General features: G+C 34.4%; 1 protein-coding gene across 1 annotated transcript in view; it reads left to right on the plus strand.

Annotated features, from left to right (window-relative positions):
- PIK3CA (phosphatidylinositol-4,5-bisphosphate 3-kinase catalytic subunit alpha) overlaps positions 1-21,291 on the plus strand; it is an 87,303-nt gene that overhangs the window by 43,357 nt on the left and 22,655 nt on the right. Inside the window, exons 2-6 of the mRNA XM_063093280.1 lie at positions 14,471-14,898; positions 15,436-15,645; positions 17,061-17,311; positions 18,437-18,682; positions 19,469-19,554. Coding sequence (XP_062949350.1) covers positions 14,547-14,898; positions 15,436-15,645; positions 17,061-17,311; positions 18,437-18,682; positions 19,469-19,554 — 1,145 coding nt within the window. The 5' untranslated portion in view covers positions 14,471-14,546. The remainder of the gene's footprint in view (positions 1-14,470; positions 14,899-15,435; positions 15,646-17,060; positions 17,312-18,436; positions 18,683-19,468; positions 19,555-21,291) is intronic.

Below are 21,291 nucleotides of genomic sequence, written 5' to 3' on the forward strand. Positions count from 1 at the left end.
GGAGCTGAATAGACATTTTTCAAAGCAAGACATACCAATGGCCAACAGGTCCATGAAAAAAATCCTCAACATCTCTATTTATCAGGGAAATGCAAATCAAAACTATATTGAGATATCATTTTACCCCAGCTGGACTGGCTATTATCAAGAAGACTGAGAATAACAAATGGTGGTGAGGATGTAGAGAAAAGAGAACTCTTCTACACTGTTGATGGAACTGTAAATTAGTTCAGTAATTGTGAAAAACAATATGTAGGTTTCTCAAACAGCTACAGATAGAACAGCCATATGATCCAGCAATCCCACTTCTGAATATATATCCAAAGGAGTGTAAGACGTCACATTGAGGGGATACATGCATTCCTGTGTTCATCGCAATTCTATGTACAATAGCCAAGATATGGAACCAACCCAAATGTCCATCAACATATGACTGGATAAGGAAAATGTGGTATGTGTACACAATGGAGTACTACTCAGCAATAAAAAAATGAAATTCTGCCATTTGCAGTAACATGGATGAGAGCAGAGAAAATTATGTTAAATGAAATAAGCTAGGCACAGAGGGAAAACTACTGCATTTCCTCACTCATAAGTGGGAGATAAGAGAGGAAGAAGGAAGTGAAGAAAGACCACAGTGGTTTGTTGGACTTAACAGTGGGTGTGAACAGACCTAGGGTTGCCAAGGGGTGTGGGGGGAGGGAGAGGGGTGTAAGAGAGAGGTTGGGTGGGGGACACAGATTACTTGCAATTTGAGATGGTGGGCATGTTGACAGTATTGGTCTGATCACCACCTGTTGGACACGGGGGGGGGGGTGATGGTCACCTCTGTGCTCCATAAATATGTATAATCAATTAACAAAAAAAGTCACACAAAAAAGACATTACAGCTGATAACACAAAAATTCAAAAATCACTGCCGACTATTATGAACAACTGTATGCCAAAAAAGATTAACTATCTGCAGGAAATAGATAAATTTCTGGACACATACGACCTACCAAGGCTAAACCAAGATGAATCGAAAATCTGAACAGTAGCATTTCTGCATACCAACAATGAACTAGTGAAAATAGAAATAAAGAAAGCAACTCCATTTATAATAGCTACCCCCAAAAAGAAATACCTTGGAATAAATTTTACTGAGGAGGTGAAAGGTCTCTGCAGTGAAAATGACAAAATACTGATTGAAGAAATTAAAGAGGACACAAAAACATGTAAAGATATTCCATGTTCATGGATTGGAAGAATTGATATTGTCAGAATGACCATACTACCCAAAGCAATCTACACATTTGGTGCAATCCCTATCAAAATACCAATGATATTCTTCACAAATAGAAAAAGCAATCCTAAAATTCATATGGAACCACAAAAGACTCCAAATAGCCAGAGCATTCCTAAGCAAAAGGCACAAAGCTGGAAGCATTACACTAGCTGACTTTGAAATATACTATAAAGATATAGTAATCAAAACAGCATGGTACTGGCATAAAAACAGACATGGACCAATGGAACAGAATAGAGAACCCAGAAATAAATCCACGTATCTACAGCCAACTGATCTTTACAAGGGTGCCAGTAACATACATTGGGGAAAGGATAGCCTCTTGAATAAATGATGCTGGAAAAACTAGATATCCATGTGCAAACAAAGAAACTAGACACCTATATTTCACCATAAACCAAAATCAGCTCAAAATGGATTGAACTCTTAAATATGAGACATGAAACTATAAAACTATTAGAAGAAAACATAGAGGAAACACCCCAAGGCATTGGTCTGGGAAAAAATTTTATGGGGAAGACTTCTAAAGCACAGACAGCAAAAGCAAAAATAGACAAGTGGGATTACATCATACAAGAAAGCTTCTGCACAGCAAAAGAAACAATCAACAGAATAAAGAAGCAACCAGCACAAGGGAGAAAATATTTGCAAACTATTTATCTGACAAGGGATCAATATCCAGAATATACAAGGGACTTAGGAAAAATAAATAATCCAATTTATAAGTGGCAAATGAACTCAATAGACATCTCTCAAAAGAAGACATATAAATGTCCAAAAGGTACATGAAAAAATGCTCAACATCATTATTCATCAGACAAATGCAAACCAAAACCACAGTGAGATATCATCACACCCCAGTTAAAATGGCTGTTATCAAAAAGACAAAAAAATAAATGCCAGCAAGGATGTGGAGAAGAAGGAACTCTTATACACTACTGGTAAATTAGCACAGCCATTATGGAGAACTGTATGGAGGTTCCTCAAAAAACTAAAAATAGAATTACCATATGATCCAACAATCCCATTGCTGGGTATTTGTCCAAAGGAACAGAAATTAGCATACCGTAGAGATATCTGCACTTCCTTATTGCAGCACTACTCACAATAGCCAAGAAATGGAATCAATGTAGGTATTCATTGACAGAAGAATGGATAGAGAAAAAGGTGGTCTGTGTAGACAATGGAATACTACCCAGCCATGAAAAAGAATGAAATGCTGTCACTTGCATCAACATGGATGAATCTGGAAGACATGTTTCAGTGAAATAAGGCACAGAATGATAAATACCACGTTCTCATGTGGGAGCAAAAAATAAATTTAAAAAATTAAAAACCTTAAAAAAAACTTGTACATTTAGAAGTAGAGAGTAGAAGTGGTTACTAGAGGCTGGAAAGGGGAGGTGAGGGGGGATAGTGACAGGTTGGATAATGGACGCAAAATTACAGCTAAACAGGAAAAATAAGTTCTAGTGGTATACAGTAGTGCTAGGCACCTATAATTAATAACTGTGTATGTTCTCAGTGGCTAGAAGAGAAGAACTCAAGCATTCTCATAACAAAGAAATCATTATTTGTGATCATGAGCTTGCTAGCTACCCTGATTTGATCATCACACATTGTATACATTATTCAGATATAACTCTGTATCCCATAAATATGTACAATTAATGTGGTTCAATTAAAAAATAAATTCCTTTTAAAAGAAATATACACTCGGTCCTTAAATGGAGGTACAGCTACCAAACTTAAATACCTTAGGATTGTTTTCTCTCTTTATGTAAAAGATACTACTATGCAATACTTTTTATAAGCAAAGTATCTTTTTTCTAATTAAAAAATTACTTTGCATATTATACCAAATTTCGTTTAAGTATCACTTCAGTTAACCAAAGTGTCTTACTAAACGTGAGAGATCTAGCAAGGTAACATCTGCCATCTTTTTACAACAAGCCTGAAACAATAAAGTTCTGACCCCTTTGTGGTCACATGGATCTAGATAACATTGATCCAGTAGGTAGTAAAGAGGGAAACTTTATTGAATTCCCTGCTCCAAGCATGATACTAAGGACTTTACATATGAAGGTTATTCAAAACGTTCATGGAAATATTCATATTATCTTTAAAATTCCATTTTTCCATGAGCTTTTTGAAGTACCCCGTATTATCTCATGTAAAGAAATGTATTGTCTCAAATTCTTGTAACATCACTATGAGGTAACTATTTTTATTCACCTTTTTCTTCTTGGAAAGGGATTAATGCATTTCCAGTTGTACGCAGGATAATGTATCATGTTAGGCGAAACTATTATGTTATTGTACCATTTGAAAATTAAGTGTGATTTAAGGAGATAGTATGGACACCAAGTTGACAAGGGGTGGACTTGTGAAGGTTAAGTCTAGATGTCAACTTGGTTAGATGAAGGAATGCTGGGAAACCTGGTAAAGCAATCTTTTTAGGTGTGTCCATGACGGTGTTTCCAGCAGAGATTAGTATGAGTAGCCTGGGTGTGAAAGACCCACCCTCAGTGTGGGTGGGAACCATCCAATCTGCTGGGGTCCAGAGAGAACAAAAGACAGAGGGAAGAGGTGAAGCTCTCTCTCGATCTGCTGGAGCTGGGATACACTCTTCTCTCCTGTCCGTGGACATCAGAGCTCGAGACTCTTCAGCTTTTGGGTTCCAGAACTTACACTAAGGACACCATCAGCTTCCCTGGTTTTGAGGCCTTTGGACTTGGCCTGAGCCACGCTACCGGCATCCAGTTTATGGACAGCCTATTGTGGGACTTTTCTTCATAGCCACATGAGCTAATTCCCCTAATAAATCGCTCTAATATAATTATAACCTATCCTATTGATTTCTGTCTCTCTGGAGAACACTGACTAATACAGATTAACTGCCTTCAAATGACTCTACCCCTGCTGAGTAAGTCAAGAAATACAGAGTTCTCCCTAGGGTCAGAGGAAGTAAGTATGATAGAGAACTGATCTGCCCTAAAGCAAAAACACTCTGGTTGCATCATTTCTGCTCAGGACTAGACTGGGTTAATATACTTTGTTCTCTTTGCAAATAAATACTAAATAATACCACACTTGAAAAAAATCTAGAGGTTTCTAAAATGTTTCTTGGTTCCTTGGTTCCTTGGTTATTCATTTGCTACAGGTGTTGTTAAAGCTCAAGTCACTGGTTAGACTCTGGAATGGCTAGCTTTTGTCCTTTTTTTGGCCAGAAGGAGGCACCCATAATCCTGTTCAACTGTCACACCAGTGCATGCCATTGGTCACAAGGTGGACTTGCTAATAGAGAAGAATCAAAGAATTAGAGCAAAAGTATTCTACTGCTAGAAGAACAAAGGCAAAATGTTAATGTATTTTTTCATTTGAAATATTAGTCATTCTTTTAGTTGTGTATTTTGTAACTGTAATTTACCAAATTCTGTCACCTTGATCTGAAAATGTAAATGAGGTTTCTAGAGTTGCCTGATATACAGTTTAATTCTGACTGCCTGCTGCATGTTTTATGTGCAAACTGTGATAATCTGTCTTGACTCCCTCAGGAAGATGAGAAAAGAAATATTTACCAGAAAACTCTTTATCACTGTGGAATCATTTGTATCCTATTACATTGTATGAAATTATGAAATATCTCTTGTTGTATTTTCTGCATTGTTTACATTTGCCTTTCCTTATAATCTTCTCTCTCTAATTTTTACCTTTATTAATATCTAGTCACTGAGCTTAAATTTTAAGAAATTTTAATTTATCCTATTGCACACTAAAATTTGAATTTTTAAAGTTCAAATTGAGAAAATTTGTGATGATACATTTTGAGATTTGGTGTAGTTTTTTATGTATCTGTATAAAATGAAATTTAAAATTCATGGTTTAATAATCTAAGGTCAAGTATTTATTAATCTATACTTCACTTCATTAATGGTTGTTTGACACATTTGATTCTGCTATTCGTGCTGGATTCTTTTAGCCCACCTTGTTCACATTTACTGATAATCAAAAGTCTGCATTGCTAATAGGCATTACTCACCTAGTCCTTAATTATCTTATATTTAAAAATTCGTTAGACCTTCACTAAGCCCATCCATTGGCCTCATTTTACAGAGTCCTTGTCTTACATAATACATTGTCTATGAAATGTATTTTTATAACACCTTTCATAGCACTATGAATATGAATTTAGTAGCAAAAATGAATTGTAGCCCTTCCTATAGGAATTTGAATTTTCTACATTCTAGTTGTGGGAATTTGATTTTCCATCCTGAAGTTATAAAGGTCTTTCTGTCTCACTTAAAGCATGATTTAAGTCTGTTTTCTCATGGTCAGCTTGTAAAGGTCAGTGAAGGACAGCACTTTGAGAGAAACGGATAATGTGCATCCCTCCAGAGCTAGTGTATATTACAGCTGTCCTTTTGGACTCACTCCAGCAACAGCTCAGTGACTCTTAGAGGAAGAGAATTTTAGAGGCCCAGCAGGGCTCAGAAAATTGTACTGAAGGACGCTTGCTTACCATGCATTTCCACTGCAGTGAAATTTGTTTAAAATTATCTTTATCATCCCTTAAATCCAATCATTCTCTGAGTGCTTTTGATTTTTCCTTTACAAGGTATCTTCATCCATCTATTTTTTGGTGTTCCTACTGCTACCTCTCTTTGTTCAGGCCTTTGTTATATTTTCCCTGGGATAATTTCAACAATTTAGTTTTTCTTCTTAGTCTTTTATGGTCTAGGATTATTGTGATCCCCTCTCCCCCTCAAAAAGACACTATACTGGAAAAATTCACAGTTTAGTAGGAAGTCAAATATGGACTTAGATAATTTTAATAAGAATGTGTTAAGTTACAGTCATAGAAATATATATGAGGCTATGGTAACATTAAGAAAGGGAATAATTGACTCTGGAAATATTTAAAGTAACTTTCAAATAGTCAGACCATCAAATTATTAACCCATATTTTAATCATGTTGTTTCTGTAGCAAGTGTAGAGTGAAATTTTGGTTTTCCTTTTTAAAATCATAACTAAAGATCAATTTGGTAATTTAAAAATTGGAAAGCTTATTTTTATTTTCTAGCTGAGTGTACGGGCAAAGGAACCTTCCCTCTCCCCTCTGGAGGTTTGATAATTGACTCTGAGAAATAAACTTGACAGTAGACAGATTAACAGCAGAAAAGGCATATATATTTATTATGTGCATATGCACAGGGGTGTCCCACGAAGTATGAGACTCAAAGAAGGGCCGGATGGTTGTAGCTTAAATAGCATTTGAGCTACAGAAAGAAATAGGGTCTTAAAGACTCCTGGAAGGTGGTGGCGATTAATTATGGGAAGGTGAGAAGGAGGAACTGTGAACAAAGGTTGTCTTATTATGTGGTAAAGTCTCTCACGTAGTAGCGAGAATAAGTGAACAGTCTGTCTGGGCTTGGTGTCCTGGGCATGGCGACAGCTAGTCACCTCTCCTGTAATAGGAGTTGATCTTCTCTGGTAAATTAGATTTTAGGGAGGGGATTCACAACTGTCACATTCCCTCTGGAGGATTTTCTCTTAGTCAGCTAAGGGAAACTCCAGAAAAAGCTCCTCTTGCACTTCAGGAGAGAATGAGGATCAAGAGACAGGGAGGTGGAGAAAGGTTAGAGAGACCTTCATTCTGAGGCTGCTGCTTTAGTTCAAAGTACTCAGCATGTCAAAGTGCCATACTTTAGAGCCCCATTTTCTGAGCAAATAAAGAGATGTAACTGAGTTAGCCACAAAACTAAATATTAATGTTTTCTTGTTGATTTGTTTGAGAATGAGTTTGGAAAATATCTTGTATATATGATATGTATGTTATATATATGATAATAAATATATAAATATATAGGATATATGTAAAATATCTTGTATAAAATATAGAATCATGTGCTGCATAATAATGTTTCAATCAACAAGAGACCGCATATACAACAGTGGTCCCATGAGATTATAATGGAGCTGAAAAGTTCCTATCGTCTAGTGATGCCAGAGTCTTCGTGTCATAGCACAACACATTACTCATGTTGGAGTAATAGGTTATACCATATAGCCTAAGTGTGTAGTAAGCTATACCACCTAGATTTGTATAAGTACACTTTGTCATGTTTGCACCATGATAAAGTGAAATGCCTAATGATGCATTTCTCAGAATAAATCCTCTCATTAAGAACACAGACTGTATCTAAATATACACATTTGTAAATATGTCACTTAAAAATCGGAAACAAGTATTTGTAAAACCATTAGTCATTCAGCAAACATTTAAGCAGCTTCTGTATTTGTGGAATGTAAATATCTAGAAAAGACAAGCTGCTTATTTTACCAAATTGTGGCTGTTTGAGGTGATTAGGCTGCCAGTCGAATCAGTATAGATATATCCCCTAAACTTGCAGAGGTATGCTTCAAAATAGCTTTCTTATTTTTAATGACTTTGATGCAGATATAATATTGGTGTTTTAAAAGCATAACTGTTTTAGACATAGTACACTTCTGAAATTGAAACCTGAATTAAAAATATATAAAATATACTTTGTGTATATTTCGAAGTAATGAAGTTAGAAAAAGTCTCTGCGGGCTGGCCGCTTAGCTTAGTTGCTTAGAGCGCAGCCTTACAACACCAAGGTCCCGGGCGGGGTTCAGATCCCTGTACCAGCCAGCCGCCAAAAAAAAAAAAAAGATAAAGAAGGAAAACTTCTCTGCATTCTTAAGCTATTTATAGAGACTCATAATCCTTAGTCAAGTAATAGTTTTCTGTACTCTGCCTTGGTAATATTGACTCTAGAATATTGCAGTAGACTTTGGTTGCCATATTTTAAAATGAGTATTAGCAAACAAGCACATCTGGTGATGGTAAAGACAATGATGGTAAACTATCTTGCTTGAATTATGGTTGATGGAATTGGGAGTAAAAAGACCTAGGGGAAATTCTAATAGTCATCAAGTGAGTGATAAGATAGAGAAAGTAGAACTGAGAGAATAAAGAAGATAATTTAGGAGTAACAACATTTAGGCATAACTTTAGAAGTACTCCACAAAAAGTTTCATATTAGGTAGTGAGTTCCCAACAATGAAAGTACCAAATTAAATGACTTCCGAGATGCTTTGCTATTTCAAGATTTTAACTGCCCGCTAACCCCTGCCCCCTCCACAAAGAACTTAGGATGAAACTCTAGGATTGTGATTGAAGAGGCAGAGGGGTTGGGGAAAACTTCTTAGCCAATGTGCATTTAGGAAATTCTCCGGTTGATATCAGGTAATTCTGATGCCTTATCAAGGATCAGCAAACTTTTTTTCTGTAAAAGGCCAGTAAGATTTTAGACTTTGAAGGCCATATGATTTCTGTAGCATCAGCTCAACTCTGCTGTTGTAGTGAGAAAGTATCCTTGACAATATGTAAACACAGTCTGTTAGCTGTGTTCTAATAAAACTTTATTTACAAAAACAGATGGTGAGCTGGATTTGGCCTGTGGGCCATATTTTGGTCACCCTTGCCTTAAATGCTGAAATCTAGAAAAAGTTCTAACATAAATAGAGAAAGGCTTTCAATTTAGGGATTAAAAAACTAGTTGTCTTTATCATTGTCTTTTTGGATTGAAAGAGTGCACATCACATGTTCAAAATAATGGATTGCTTAGTGAATTAAGAAACCTTCCATTATAAAAGTTAAGTGGCAGTGGAGAGTCTGAGACTATTTTCTTCTCTTCATTTCTGCTACTTATTTTATCTTTAAAGGCATCATCTTTACTCCTGTTGAGCAGTATCGTCTATCCCACTTCGACTGTTAATGCAGACCCAGCCCTTACCAAGAAATAAATGCAGGTTCAGGCCTTCTAAGAACCAAAAGATTTTCTGTACTTCCTGCCTAAACACAGTAATTTCAACACCAGAATAAAGAAGGAAACAAAAATCTCTGATTATCAAGATATCTGTTATGTATTTCATGATCCTAAGAGCATACAGCAAAGCCTCTCATCATCATTTTATCTGTTGGTTTTTAATTTATAAAATGGTGGTCAAGTGTTGATGCTGACCAGAGATAAGTAACAGAAGAAGGTGATGCTGCTGTAATCAGGTAGGCTGGCTTCAGGTGAGAAGTGACCATTGCCTCCTAGAAAACAAGTGAGTGTGGAGCATTTTAAAAAGCACCATCTCTAACCTGGGGTCATCGATTTTAGAAATACCTACCCCCCAATTCCTCAGTAATCATGAAGAGCTTTGCCAAATTGTGCTTTAGTATAGCACAGTAATTGGTGTTTATAATAAGGACTGAAACTCATCAAAAAAAAAAAAAGGAAAATTGGGAATTATATATACTCTTCTAAGAAAACAGGACTATGCTAATTATATCATTTAGGTATACAGAAAATTAGGATAAGCAAAACCAATTTTCCTAAGAGTTCTGGATAGTTGTGATTGTCAGTATATGAATATTTAGTCCTGGCATGCTGAACTCAATAGCATGGTTCCTTGACTCTTAAAATGTTTTTAGTAAATACATTTTTCATTCTGTGACCTCAGACCTCCAAATTGCAGAGATTACTATTTTCAAATTAATTTTATAATGATTTATTCCTCTCTGTTGCTTTTCAAGTAAGTTTTTTCTTTGTAAGTAGAATATGCATTTAAATTTGATAATTCCATTTTTTTTAAATCAACATTTAATTTTTTCTATTGTATAAAGGCCCTTTTATTTAAAATGTTATATCTGCTTTCTCAGTTTTAGGGATTTTTCTCTAAATTTTGAGAATTGAGAAGATGTAGATTTTATACTTTAAAGTTCACTTGATTATATTCTGTATTCAAAAAGCAGTTTTTATAAGTCTGACAGAATTTAAAAATCATTAAAGAAAGGTCATGTCTTTTTTTTTTTTTAGCTCAAAATACTTCAGAGAATCCTTTTTACTCACAGTGTACAACATAAAATTCAAACTCTTTAACATGGTTTTATTATCTGGCCCCTACCTACCTTTCACTCCTCCTTCCTTGTCTCATACTCTACTTGTTCCCATGCACTTTAAACTCGAGTAATAAACAGCTTCTATTGCTGGTAACAGACTGCATTCTTTCATAGTCTGTAACTTTGCACACCCTTTCTCTCTGTGAAATCCATACTAGTCCATAATATTTTATGAAAACTTTACCTCTCTGAAGCTTTCCCTATCCTCTTCAAGCTTTTCCGTAGTTCATATTCTGTCTTGTAACAGTTATCACATTATTAAAGTTGTTTCCCCAGTAAACTGTGAGTCCTTCAGCAACAGAAGGGAAAGCAAGTTACTCTGTTTACCTTTGTTTTCATAACATAGTGAGCCTAGAGGCTGGCATTAAGCAGGTACTTAAAAAAAAAAAAGATAGCAAGGTATTCTTCACACCTAAGCTGTAGATAACTATACTATATAAATAAGAATCTTGAGAATCTGGGAAACTGTAAGCAGCTGCAAAAGCACCAGCACTGGATTCACTCAGTACTCTTCCAGGCTTGTGTGTGAGCCTTGCATTACCAATGCTACCTTCAAGTATTAGCACTTGAAACTGGCACTACGTTATGAATCTCCTTATTTACTTGCCTCCTTTGGTAAAAGAAACCAAAACCCTTTTCTTATCCCCATCTGGTGCCAGTCCTGGATAAATCATAATAGCTTGGAAAGATAATGTTGGTAATACTTCACAGGTTTATTAATAATATTTAGCATTTACTGAGTGCCTACTGTGTGCTCGGTATCTTTGCTTATATATTACCTCATCTAATCCTCACAACAATCCAATATAATAGATGCTATTATCCCAATTTAACAAACGGGGGAGGGGGAGGGAAGGGAATGAGGTCTAGTAAGATGAACTAAACTGCCCAGGGCCACACAGCTATTGACTGACGGAGCCAGAATTTGAATCTACTATAACTTTGTATTAATATGTTTTGTGTTGTTATAACAGAATACCTGAGACTGGGTGATTTATAAAGAAAAACGACATTTATTGCTTACAGTTTCTGAGTCTGGGAAGTCCAGAGTCCAAGGAACACATCTGGTGGTGGTGACAGTGACCCAGGGGTCTCACATTGCAAGACAGTGGAAGCAGAGAGAGCAGAGAGACAGACTCTCCTCTTCTTTTAAAGCCCTCAGAACCACATCCCTGACCACCATTTTTAATCTGTTCACTATAGCACTGTCCTACAATTCAATCACCACTTCAAGGCTCCACCTTTCATTTACCATAGTAGGATTTCCCACCCTCTTAACAGTCATAGTGGGGGCTAAGTTTCTAATACATAAAATTTGGGGACACAATTCAAGCCTCAGGGAGTTTGGGGAGACATAATTCAATCCACTACAAACTTTAAAGCCCATTCTCTTGTTCACCATCAATTAATGTTGCCTGGCCATAACTGAAGCCCAAATAACAGCATGGTTATAGTGTGCGCTTTACAGTCATCTAGACCTGGATTCAAAGTCCATTTACTGCTGGCAAGTAGTTTTACTTCTCTGACCTTCCGTTTTCTCATATGTGAAATAGTAATACCTACCCGAAGAGGGTTATACATACTAAATAGTAAATGTTAGTTCCATTTGCTTCTTCTACACTTCTCTTTATGTGAGCTCTGGGGTAATGGTTTTTACAGAGTAAGGCCTGGCACGGGAAGGCAAATAGCCATTAGTCAAATAAGTTAGCATTCTCTGCCTTCCATCTAGTACAACCATAATGTCAACCATTGCCTGCCTTCCAGGATCATCAAGTGTTTTATGGCTATGATTGCATTTATTCTCTTTATGAGAAAGGTATGTCCTGAATATTTAATAGTTAATTACCCACATATATACTATAGGAGAATATGGAGTAAAGTCAGTGATCTGTCTACTATATTAGACTTCTCTCTTACTAATTCTTAAGGAACCTGTGAGACTCTGTGGGTTGTTATTTATTATATAAAATTTGCCCCAGTGGTTCCATAACATAGACCTGTTAGTACCATTCAGTAAAGAGCACCATAAACACAGCTGCTGTTTTGGTGTAGTTTGTGGTTTTGGTTTTGTTTTTATTTGAACTTTTTATGCAGACAGATCATCATTTAAAAGTAGTCATTTGGCATTTTCCCTTGCATTCTTCAAATTTTTTTGTATGTTTTAAAAAGCTTGACTTAAGTCACTTCTATAATTGTGCACACAGATTGATCCATCTGGTCTTTTTACTAGACAATGAAGTTTCTTTCAAGAATATAAGAAATAGGATAATTATATTTTAAATCCTACAATTTCAGTGAATCTCTTAAAAAATAATTTCCTTGTATTCTTCATTGTCTTCTAATTAATTTCTATATTTTCTGTGGTAGGAGGAGGGCTGCTAATTTCTTCTCCTGCTCCTTACCTCCATCATGTGTTATAACTCTGAAGCATACCTCAATCACTGGTTTGCAACCATGAATTGGTAGAGCTGAAATGTCTGATCGTATTGGGCCCTATTGTTCTCTTTAGGTTTCACTGGCTATAAGGTAGAGGATGGATAGGGGCAAACATAGATGGAAGGAGACGATTAAGGCCTTTGGAGTGCTCCAGACAAGAAATAGTGGTAGTGGTAGCCTGACCCAAGGTACTAAGAGTGGTGGTGAAGGACTGTAGACAGATTAAGGAGAGAATTAATGAAATTTATTGATGGGTGTGAGATAGAGGAGTAAGCATGGCATGTTTCGGGATGAGATGCATCATGCTACTCACCTCTTTCTCTTTTTGTTTGTTCAACTTTATCTTTAAAGAACTCAGTTTATATGTCATGTTCTGTGAGAAACCTTCCCATCCCGACCTCCATTGAGTTAGATGACCACACTATGCTTTTGTAGAACCTGGCACTTATCCATGATAGCATTTATTCTGTTTTGTAACTGTGAGTTTAATTACCACCCACGTAACATACATATAATCTTCACACTCTAGATTTTGTCTTGTGAGGGCAAGAGCCCTGTCTATGTTTGTTCATTCTATTCCCAGCACCTAACACAGTCCTAGGGGCAACACCAATATACTTTTGATGAATAAGCAAACTGTCGTTTACAGTGCCCGATTGAGTAATCAAATATAGCAGGTTATCTGGGCCTTTTTGATTCATTTCTCTAGTTTAACTTTCATTTCTTTCTTATTTTGTATCTGTTTACCTTTTGTTACACCCTTACAGTCTAGCTTACTGAATAAAAGAAAATACAAACATAAACAGCAAGAAATAAACTTGTGGGTTTTGATAGTGTCTTCCAAAAGAACCCCTAAAATTGTTAAAGTCTAAAAAATTAAGGGCCTTCAAATCATAATAGCACTTAATAGTTTTTAAAATATTGCACATTCTCATCACAGGTGGTTGGAACATTGTACTGACAGAGTCATGGGTCCCGTGCATGTGTAGATTAGTTCAGTTTAATCAGAAGTTTTAGGTCTGGGTATTTGAGAAAGTGGATGGATCATTGCAAGTTCATCATCATTTCAAGGAAAATGCACTGATGACACTTTTATATTATTGTGAATATACATACCTAAGTCATACTTTGAGAACAGAATGGCTTAAGATGTCACTTAGAGAAGAATCAATACAAAAAGGGGGAAAATTACAAAGATTGATTTAAGGCAAGAATGAAAAAGAAAGAGAAAAAAGACTAAGCCACATACCTTCTTATTACTGAGGGTTGGGGGTAAGGGGTGAAAAAGGAAAAGGATTTGACTTCTCTGTACTTTGCTTTACTTATCTTTAAGTTATGGAACAATGGACCCATGATCTAAAAGATCCTTTCTGGCCCCAATACTGTTGCTCCATAAAATAGAAGAGAATGATAAAGGTGATATGTGATGGGAATTTGGGTTTGAATTACAACTTCTCGTTCTTCCCGTAGCCTCAGCTCTGTCTTGATGAGACCTGACTTAGAAAATCCACTCAAATAAAATGTTTTTTTTTTAATGTGTTTGCTAAATTTAAGTAAATACAAGTGGTTTTTCTAATCTGTGCTGAAATCAATTCTTCACAGACTGATTTAGAGCAACCATCTCAATTAAAATATTTAAGATAAGTTATTATTACTTATTTAATCAATTCAAACTACAGAAAATGAATTTTTACATTTAGCAATGCTATAAATGTATTCTTCTATAATTTTTTCTCTTTTAACAAATGTTTTTCTCCTTTGATTTTAGGATTCTGTTTTGGGACAGCCATACGTCTAATTTCTTAAAGTAGTTTTATATGTAAAACTTGTAAAGGAACAGAACAATGCCTCCACGACCATCATCAGGTGAATTGTGGGGCATCCACTTGATGCCCCCAAGAATCCTAGTAGAATGTTTACTACCAAATGGAATGATAGTGACTTTAGAATGCCTCCGTGAGGCTACATTAATAACTATAAAGCATGAACTATTTAAAGAAGCAAGAAAATACCCTCTCCATCAACTTCTTCAAGATGAATCTTCTTACATTTTCGTAAGTGTTACCCAAGAAGCAGAAAGGGAAGAATTTTTTGATGAAACAAGACGACTTTGTGACCTTCGGCTTTTTCAGCCTTTTTTAAAAGTTATTGAACCAGTAGGCAACCGGGAAGAAAAGATCCTCAATCGAGAAATTGGTATGATATAATTTTCAACTAAATGGCATTGTCATCCTACTCTAAAATGCAAACACCAATGAAGCTTAACTATTGTCTCATTGCTAAAATATTTCTGTCTGAACCAGTACCTTTGTAATCCTAAATAAATAGCTTTCTAAATGAAAATCATTATAAACCTGAAGTATTTTTGAGTATTGAGCTGCGGAACTATTTTTAACATCTTGATATTATTCTATAAGTTTTTCTTTAAGAAATGTCATTTGCGAGATGACTTAGATTTTTATATCCCAGTTTCGTTTCATTATTCTTTTAAAAATAATTGTTCTGGATAATGTTTTCTGCCTTTGCTCTAAATAGCTGAATATGTTATCTTGTATATATTAAAAATATTTGGTACCTCATTACTATACATGTATTCATCAAAAATTTTTTAAACCAGAGAAACTTCTTGACTCTATTGTGATCTTCTATATCTACAGAGTTTCCTATTTGTAAGAAACGTGTTCATACTGCCTGTTTAATAGATTGTTATATTCTTTATATAATTTTTTTAAGGTTTTGCTATTGGCATGCCAGTATGTGAATTTGATATGGTTAAAGATCCAGAAGTACAGGACTTCCGAAGAAATATTCTGAATGTTTGTAAAGAAGCAGTGGATCTTAGGGATCTCAATTCACCTCATAGTAGAGCAATGTATGTCTATCCTCCAAATGTAGAATCTTCAGCAGAACTGCCAAAGCACATATATAATAAATTAGATAAAGGTAAGAAAATTGTCAGTCTACCGTAACCATTATTATAGTGAAATCTTGTACCTGTGCCTGTATTTTTGTAGTCTTTTTTTCTCAGGTGGATGATAAGCTTTTTGAAGGAAGGGACTGCTTATACCAACAAGATACATGTAAAGTTGAGCGCTGAATATACAGTTTGTGTGCAATAAGTATTTATTGATTGAATGAATTGTGTGTATACAGTGCTGATCCCTTGGTGAATTGTTTTATGGCAATAAAACTACAGAATTTTGAGTTTGAAATTCACTGTATTTTAGGATACTAACAGAGCTGATTATCTTTTTACAAATAAAAATAAGTATAAATAGAAACATGAAATTCTGTTATATGTATATACAAAAAATAATTTTCTTAATATTAAATACAGTAAATCTAATCATAATGAGTGATAATATATATATTATCTATAATATAGATAGGTAGACTTTTGACATGTAATGTATCAATTTATAGGATTAAGTGAACATAAAAATATATCAACTACATTGTTTTGGAAATAAATATCATTATATCATAAATATCTATATTTTTCAAGATAAAGTGAAGGTTTCAATTTGAAGTTACAGAATAGGTTAACTCACACGCACTATTAAATATAAAATTCTGTTAGCAGAATAAGTTAAGACATCTTATTTCACCCCTATTTTTCAAAGTAGCTTAATACAGCATAACATAAGGCCTTCATTTGAAATTCTTTTCTACTCTAGCATATTTTTTTAAATAAAATGCTCTTCTCATTTTTCTACATTTTTTATAAAAATTTTCCAACACATAGAAAAGTTGAAAGAATTGTACTGTGAACACCCAGATCACTCTAACATAGTTTTAATTGTTCCATTTTCGCCATCTTTTTGTTGTTGTTGTTCCCCTGCCTTAATTGATCTTAAAAGGAGAAAATTAGAAAATCCATTTTCTCTCCCCTCCTCATCTTCTCACTCTTCCTTCCCCATCTTTTCTGTCATCTAATTCAACATCTGTAAGTCTCCATTGATTCTTTTTTTACTTCCCGTAGTTACCAAAAACTCTTCCACTTTAGGCACTGCTGAACCTCTGATACTATTATGAGACACTCTTCTTCACTGGGGCTGTACCCATGAAGTATGTCATGCAGTTTAGAATGGAAATTCCCTTGGTCTCAGGTATTCGTTACCCACTAGTCACAGGTGTGCATGCTTGCCATAAAACATGAGATTTGGGCATGGTCTGGCAACCCTATCAGATAGGAAAATTTCCTATTTCAACCTGATATTTACCTATATTTAATTAGGTTGATTATAAATCATTTCTGATTATGCTTAGAGTAATGGTAGTGCATACTTTTTGAAATTTGTCTCTTGAAAGATGAAACAGATATGGTGATTGCATCTAATAATGTTTTCCTGTTACAGGGCAAATAATAGTGGTAATTTGGGTAATAGTTTCTCCAAATAATGACAAACAGAAGTATACTCTGAAAATCAACCATGATTGTGTGCCAGAACAAGTAATTGCTGAAGCAATCAGGAAAAAAACTCGAAGTATGTTACTGTCCTCCGAACAACTAAAACTCTGTGTTTTAGAATATCAGGGCAAGTATATTTTAAAAGTGTGTGGATGTGATGAATACTTCTTAGAAAAATATCCCCTGAGTCAGTATAAGGTGAGTGACAAGTTTCAAGAACATTTATTTTAAATTTACGAAGTAATCATGTTAAGGACTAGTATCTGTATTTTTAGGACATCCTTTTTGAAAATTAAATAATATTAATAAATAGCATTTGTAAGTTTGTTTTTAATACTGTAATTATTTAATTTGAGAGGCTAAAATGTTGGCAGTTACACTAACCCCAAAATATAGGGTATTTTATGATTTTTATCCCTTTCCAAGCAATAGCATTGGAATGGAATTCAAGTAGACATTTCAAAAAATTCAGGATCTACTGTTAAGATGTACTATTGATACTTTACTACTCTTTTTCTATTTATTAAATAAATACCTATAGAAAGCAACTATATTTGTTCCAATCATAAGCCAAGTATTGATTTACACTACCAGCCAAAACGTGGTCCTAGCCTTTAGGTTGCTTATGGTCTAATGGGGCTTATGGGTAAGAAAATAGGCTATTATAATCTGTATACAGTAGCATTTATATTAAAACTATCCTAACTACCATTTCAAAATTCAGATCAATGCATTTTAACTTTTTAAAAATATGTCCATAATTTTATCAGTCTTCTCTATTTTTTTGTTTTGTTTTGTTTATTTTTTAACAAAACAAATGTTTCTCAGGAAGTGTTTGGATAGAAGAGCAAGTGGGCAGCAACTCTTAGGTGGGATATCAATATGACTTAGTAGATTGAATGACAGAGGCTTACTAAAATGATGTTGCTTTTCTATTAACAAGTTTAATTTTTTCATACTGAGTATTCTCTGATCTTTGTTTTTAATTCCTTTTTTTCTTTTTTCTGTTTACTTCTGGTTAAGGGTAGAACTATAGTGTCAAACAGTAGAACTGTAATGTTAAAAGCTGACCATATTATTTTTATATATACAATTTACTTTCAGAGGTATTTGGTTGTTCCTGTGCTATAACTTAACTCTCAAATGTCAGTATTTTAAATGTTATAAATATAGCAACTGTTAAGAAATGTGGTCTATAATGTTTGATTTTTTATCACCTTTGCAGATTAGTACGTAAATTCTCAAAATACTCTTACATGTTGCTTTTGATATGAAAAACCTTACAGTAAATGGCTTCTCTTCTCCTTCCTTAATCTCTTACAGTATATAAGAAGCTGTATAATGCTTGGGAGGATGCCCAATTTGATGCTGATGGCTAAAGAAAGCCTTTATTCTCAATTGCCAATGGATTGTTTTACAATGCCATCATATTCCAGACGCATCTCCACAGCTACACCATATATGAATGGAGAAACATCTACAAAATCCCTTTGGGTTATAAATAGTGCACTGAGAATAAAAATTCTTTGTGCAACCTACGTGAATGTAAATATTCGAGACATTGATAAGGTAAGATCAAATGCTGATGCTTATTATTTCATATAAATTATTCTAATATAAACCTTTTTTATTGAACTATACAACAATCTGTTGACCTGTAGTATGTTTTCAGATGGCTAGAAAAACACCCACATCTCAGAAAATAAAAATATATATGAATTCTGTTGAGTTTTCATTTGCCTCAGCTGTTACACAGCTCACAATCCTTTGTGTGAATTCTAATATCTGTAATTCTAATATTCATGTAATTCTAATAACCATAATTCTAAACTCTTAAAACCAGAATTTTTACAAAATTCATTTGGTAGCAAACCTAAACCTGAAGTGAGGCTTTTTATAATCTTTATTAATTCCACTTAATGTAAACAGTCATATGTCTTGTTACAGAAATATTAATGTCTTTCTGGGGTACTGCTTCAGCTTCTAAGAGTTTTAAGGAATATTTAGTAGATGTATCAATGTATCTTTCCAATATATGAGAAACTCTGAATTACATACCTGGTTTAAAGGCATTTGGGGCCTATGTTAATTTTTTAGTAGTCTGATGTCCCCATCATTATTAATGAATGAAGGGAGCAACAGATTTTGGTGAAGAATCTGCATCATTATTGACTTACTGTATATGTGAAGAAAAGGGGAATAGAAAAGCTGTATCTGAACAAAAATGTTTTATTGGCTCTCTCATTCATATCAGTTACATTACTTTATTCATGTTTGGTTCTGTCTAGTGTGCATGTACATATGCGTGTTTCTGAGTGTATATATTTGTATACACATAATTTTTTTTTTTTTAAGATCTATGTTCGAACAGGTATCTACCATGGAGGGGAACCCTTATGTGACAATGTGAACACTCAAAGAGTACCTTGTTCCAATCCCAGGTAAGTAGGTATATGGATTTATATTTCCAAAGGTCATATTAGTGTGTAGCAATGTGATCAATAAAATAGTATATTTTACATTATTAGTTTTGTGCAAGTTATATAAATTATCAGACATTTACATATAGAACATAAGGACTTTCTGTCAAATGATTGTCACAAGATTATTCGATTGATTCTCTCTAGAATTTTAATAGATGAGTTTTTCTGATTCTCTCTACCCATTCTATCAAAGAGAGAACAGAATATGGTTACAGTTTTGTGCTGCTGATTCCTCACATTAGGTCAGAAACCTAGCATTTTATTATTTACTTATCCTCATTTACGTGAAGGAGAAGTAAGAGCTGGCAAACTCCAGAGCCAAATTACTTTGAGGCATTTTCCTTCAAATCACTCCCAAGAATAGATATTTATGGCACTCATATAAACGATCTTTGGGAACAAATCAATTTCTTAGGGGGAGGAGATTATTGGAAACATTTTAAATTTAAATTATTACTGCCTAGATGTGATGAAGAAATAAAAGGCAGTATAATCTAGTAGCTTCCCATCCAGCTATTTCTTTGCCTCTCTCTACAGAATCATTTGGGAATAAGAGTCTCTCCCTGAATATAAATAGCAGTGATATTTTAAGGGAACTCAAATTGGTATTGAAGATTGAAGATGGAGTTTATAGAATAGCAAGCAATAGATCTCACTAGTCCATTTTCTAGAAGTAAGTCTCATAATGAATTTAGACTGAGTTCTAGGAGAGTTAAGAAAAAGTTCTGGTCTTGTAGTTAAGCTGCTAGAAGCAGCCACCCTTCTAGAACTTAGGTAAAGTTCAAAGAGATGGCAGCCTTCTCCACCAGGAGGAAGAGAGAGTTTCTCACCCTACTTGAACCACTGTAGATCAGAAAGTATATAATTCAGATTAGAATTTAAGCCGTGGCAACAAACAACCCCGGGATCTTTTAAAATCTTTGCTAAAACAACAGTTTATTTCTTACTTATACTGTATCTCTGTCACGTGTTAGGTGAGGTGGTTGTGGGAAGAGCAAAAAAACAATATTTAAGAAAATAATGGCCAGAATTTTTTCAAATTAGGTGAAAACTATAAGCCCACCAATTCAGTGAGCCCCAAGCAAAGAACCCAAAATAATATTGGGTAGATATATCCTTGTTGTTTCAAGTAGCATAAGTAAATTAGCTTTATAAAAGTAAAAGGTAAATTTATTTAATAATATATGATTAAAATGTTGAAATTTTAGTAAATTAAAGTAGCTATTTAGAAAGGACTGTATTTGATTATCTTTTCTTCAAGAATTCTCTAATATAAAAAGTGAAATCCTATGGTAGTAGTATGAAGATTTAAGTAAATTTTCCTAGCATTTTTGTGTTTACAAAACAAAGAATCAGAGATAAATGAATATGAAGTTAGAAAGATAGAGAAGTAGATTTTAAAAATTCTTACTGAGATTGTTCCAAATCTGTTTGCTATATACTAGATAAATTAGATACTTTATGATTTCTTCATAAATGTTACCAGTTATCTCCCAAAATCAGAATCAATTTGAACTATACATATAAAACAATTTCCTAAAAATAAAGAACTTAATTTTTTAGAGGTGTGTGTGGGTGTGGGTGTCGTGGAATGTATGGACTTTAGAAGAAGAGAGAAACATGCTTTATTCTGTTAGTATAGTGCTGAACAACTAGATTCATAGGACATAGCTCTCTTAGAAAGTATGTAGTAGA

This window comes from Cynocephalus volans, chromosome 1 (assembly GCF_027409185.1).
Source record: "Cynocephalus volans isolate mCynVol1 chromosome 1, mCynVol1.pri, whole genome shotgun sequence".
Lineage (NCBI taxonomy): Eukaryota > Metazoa > Chordata > Mammalia > Dermoptera > Cynocephalidae > Cynocephalus > Cynocephalus volans.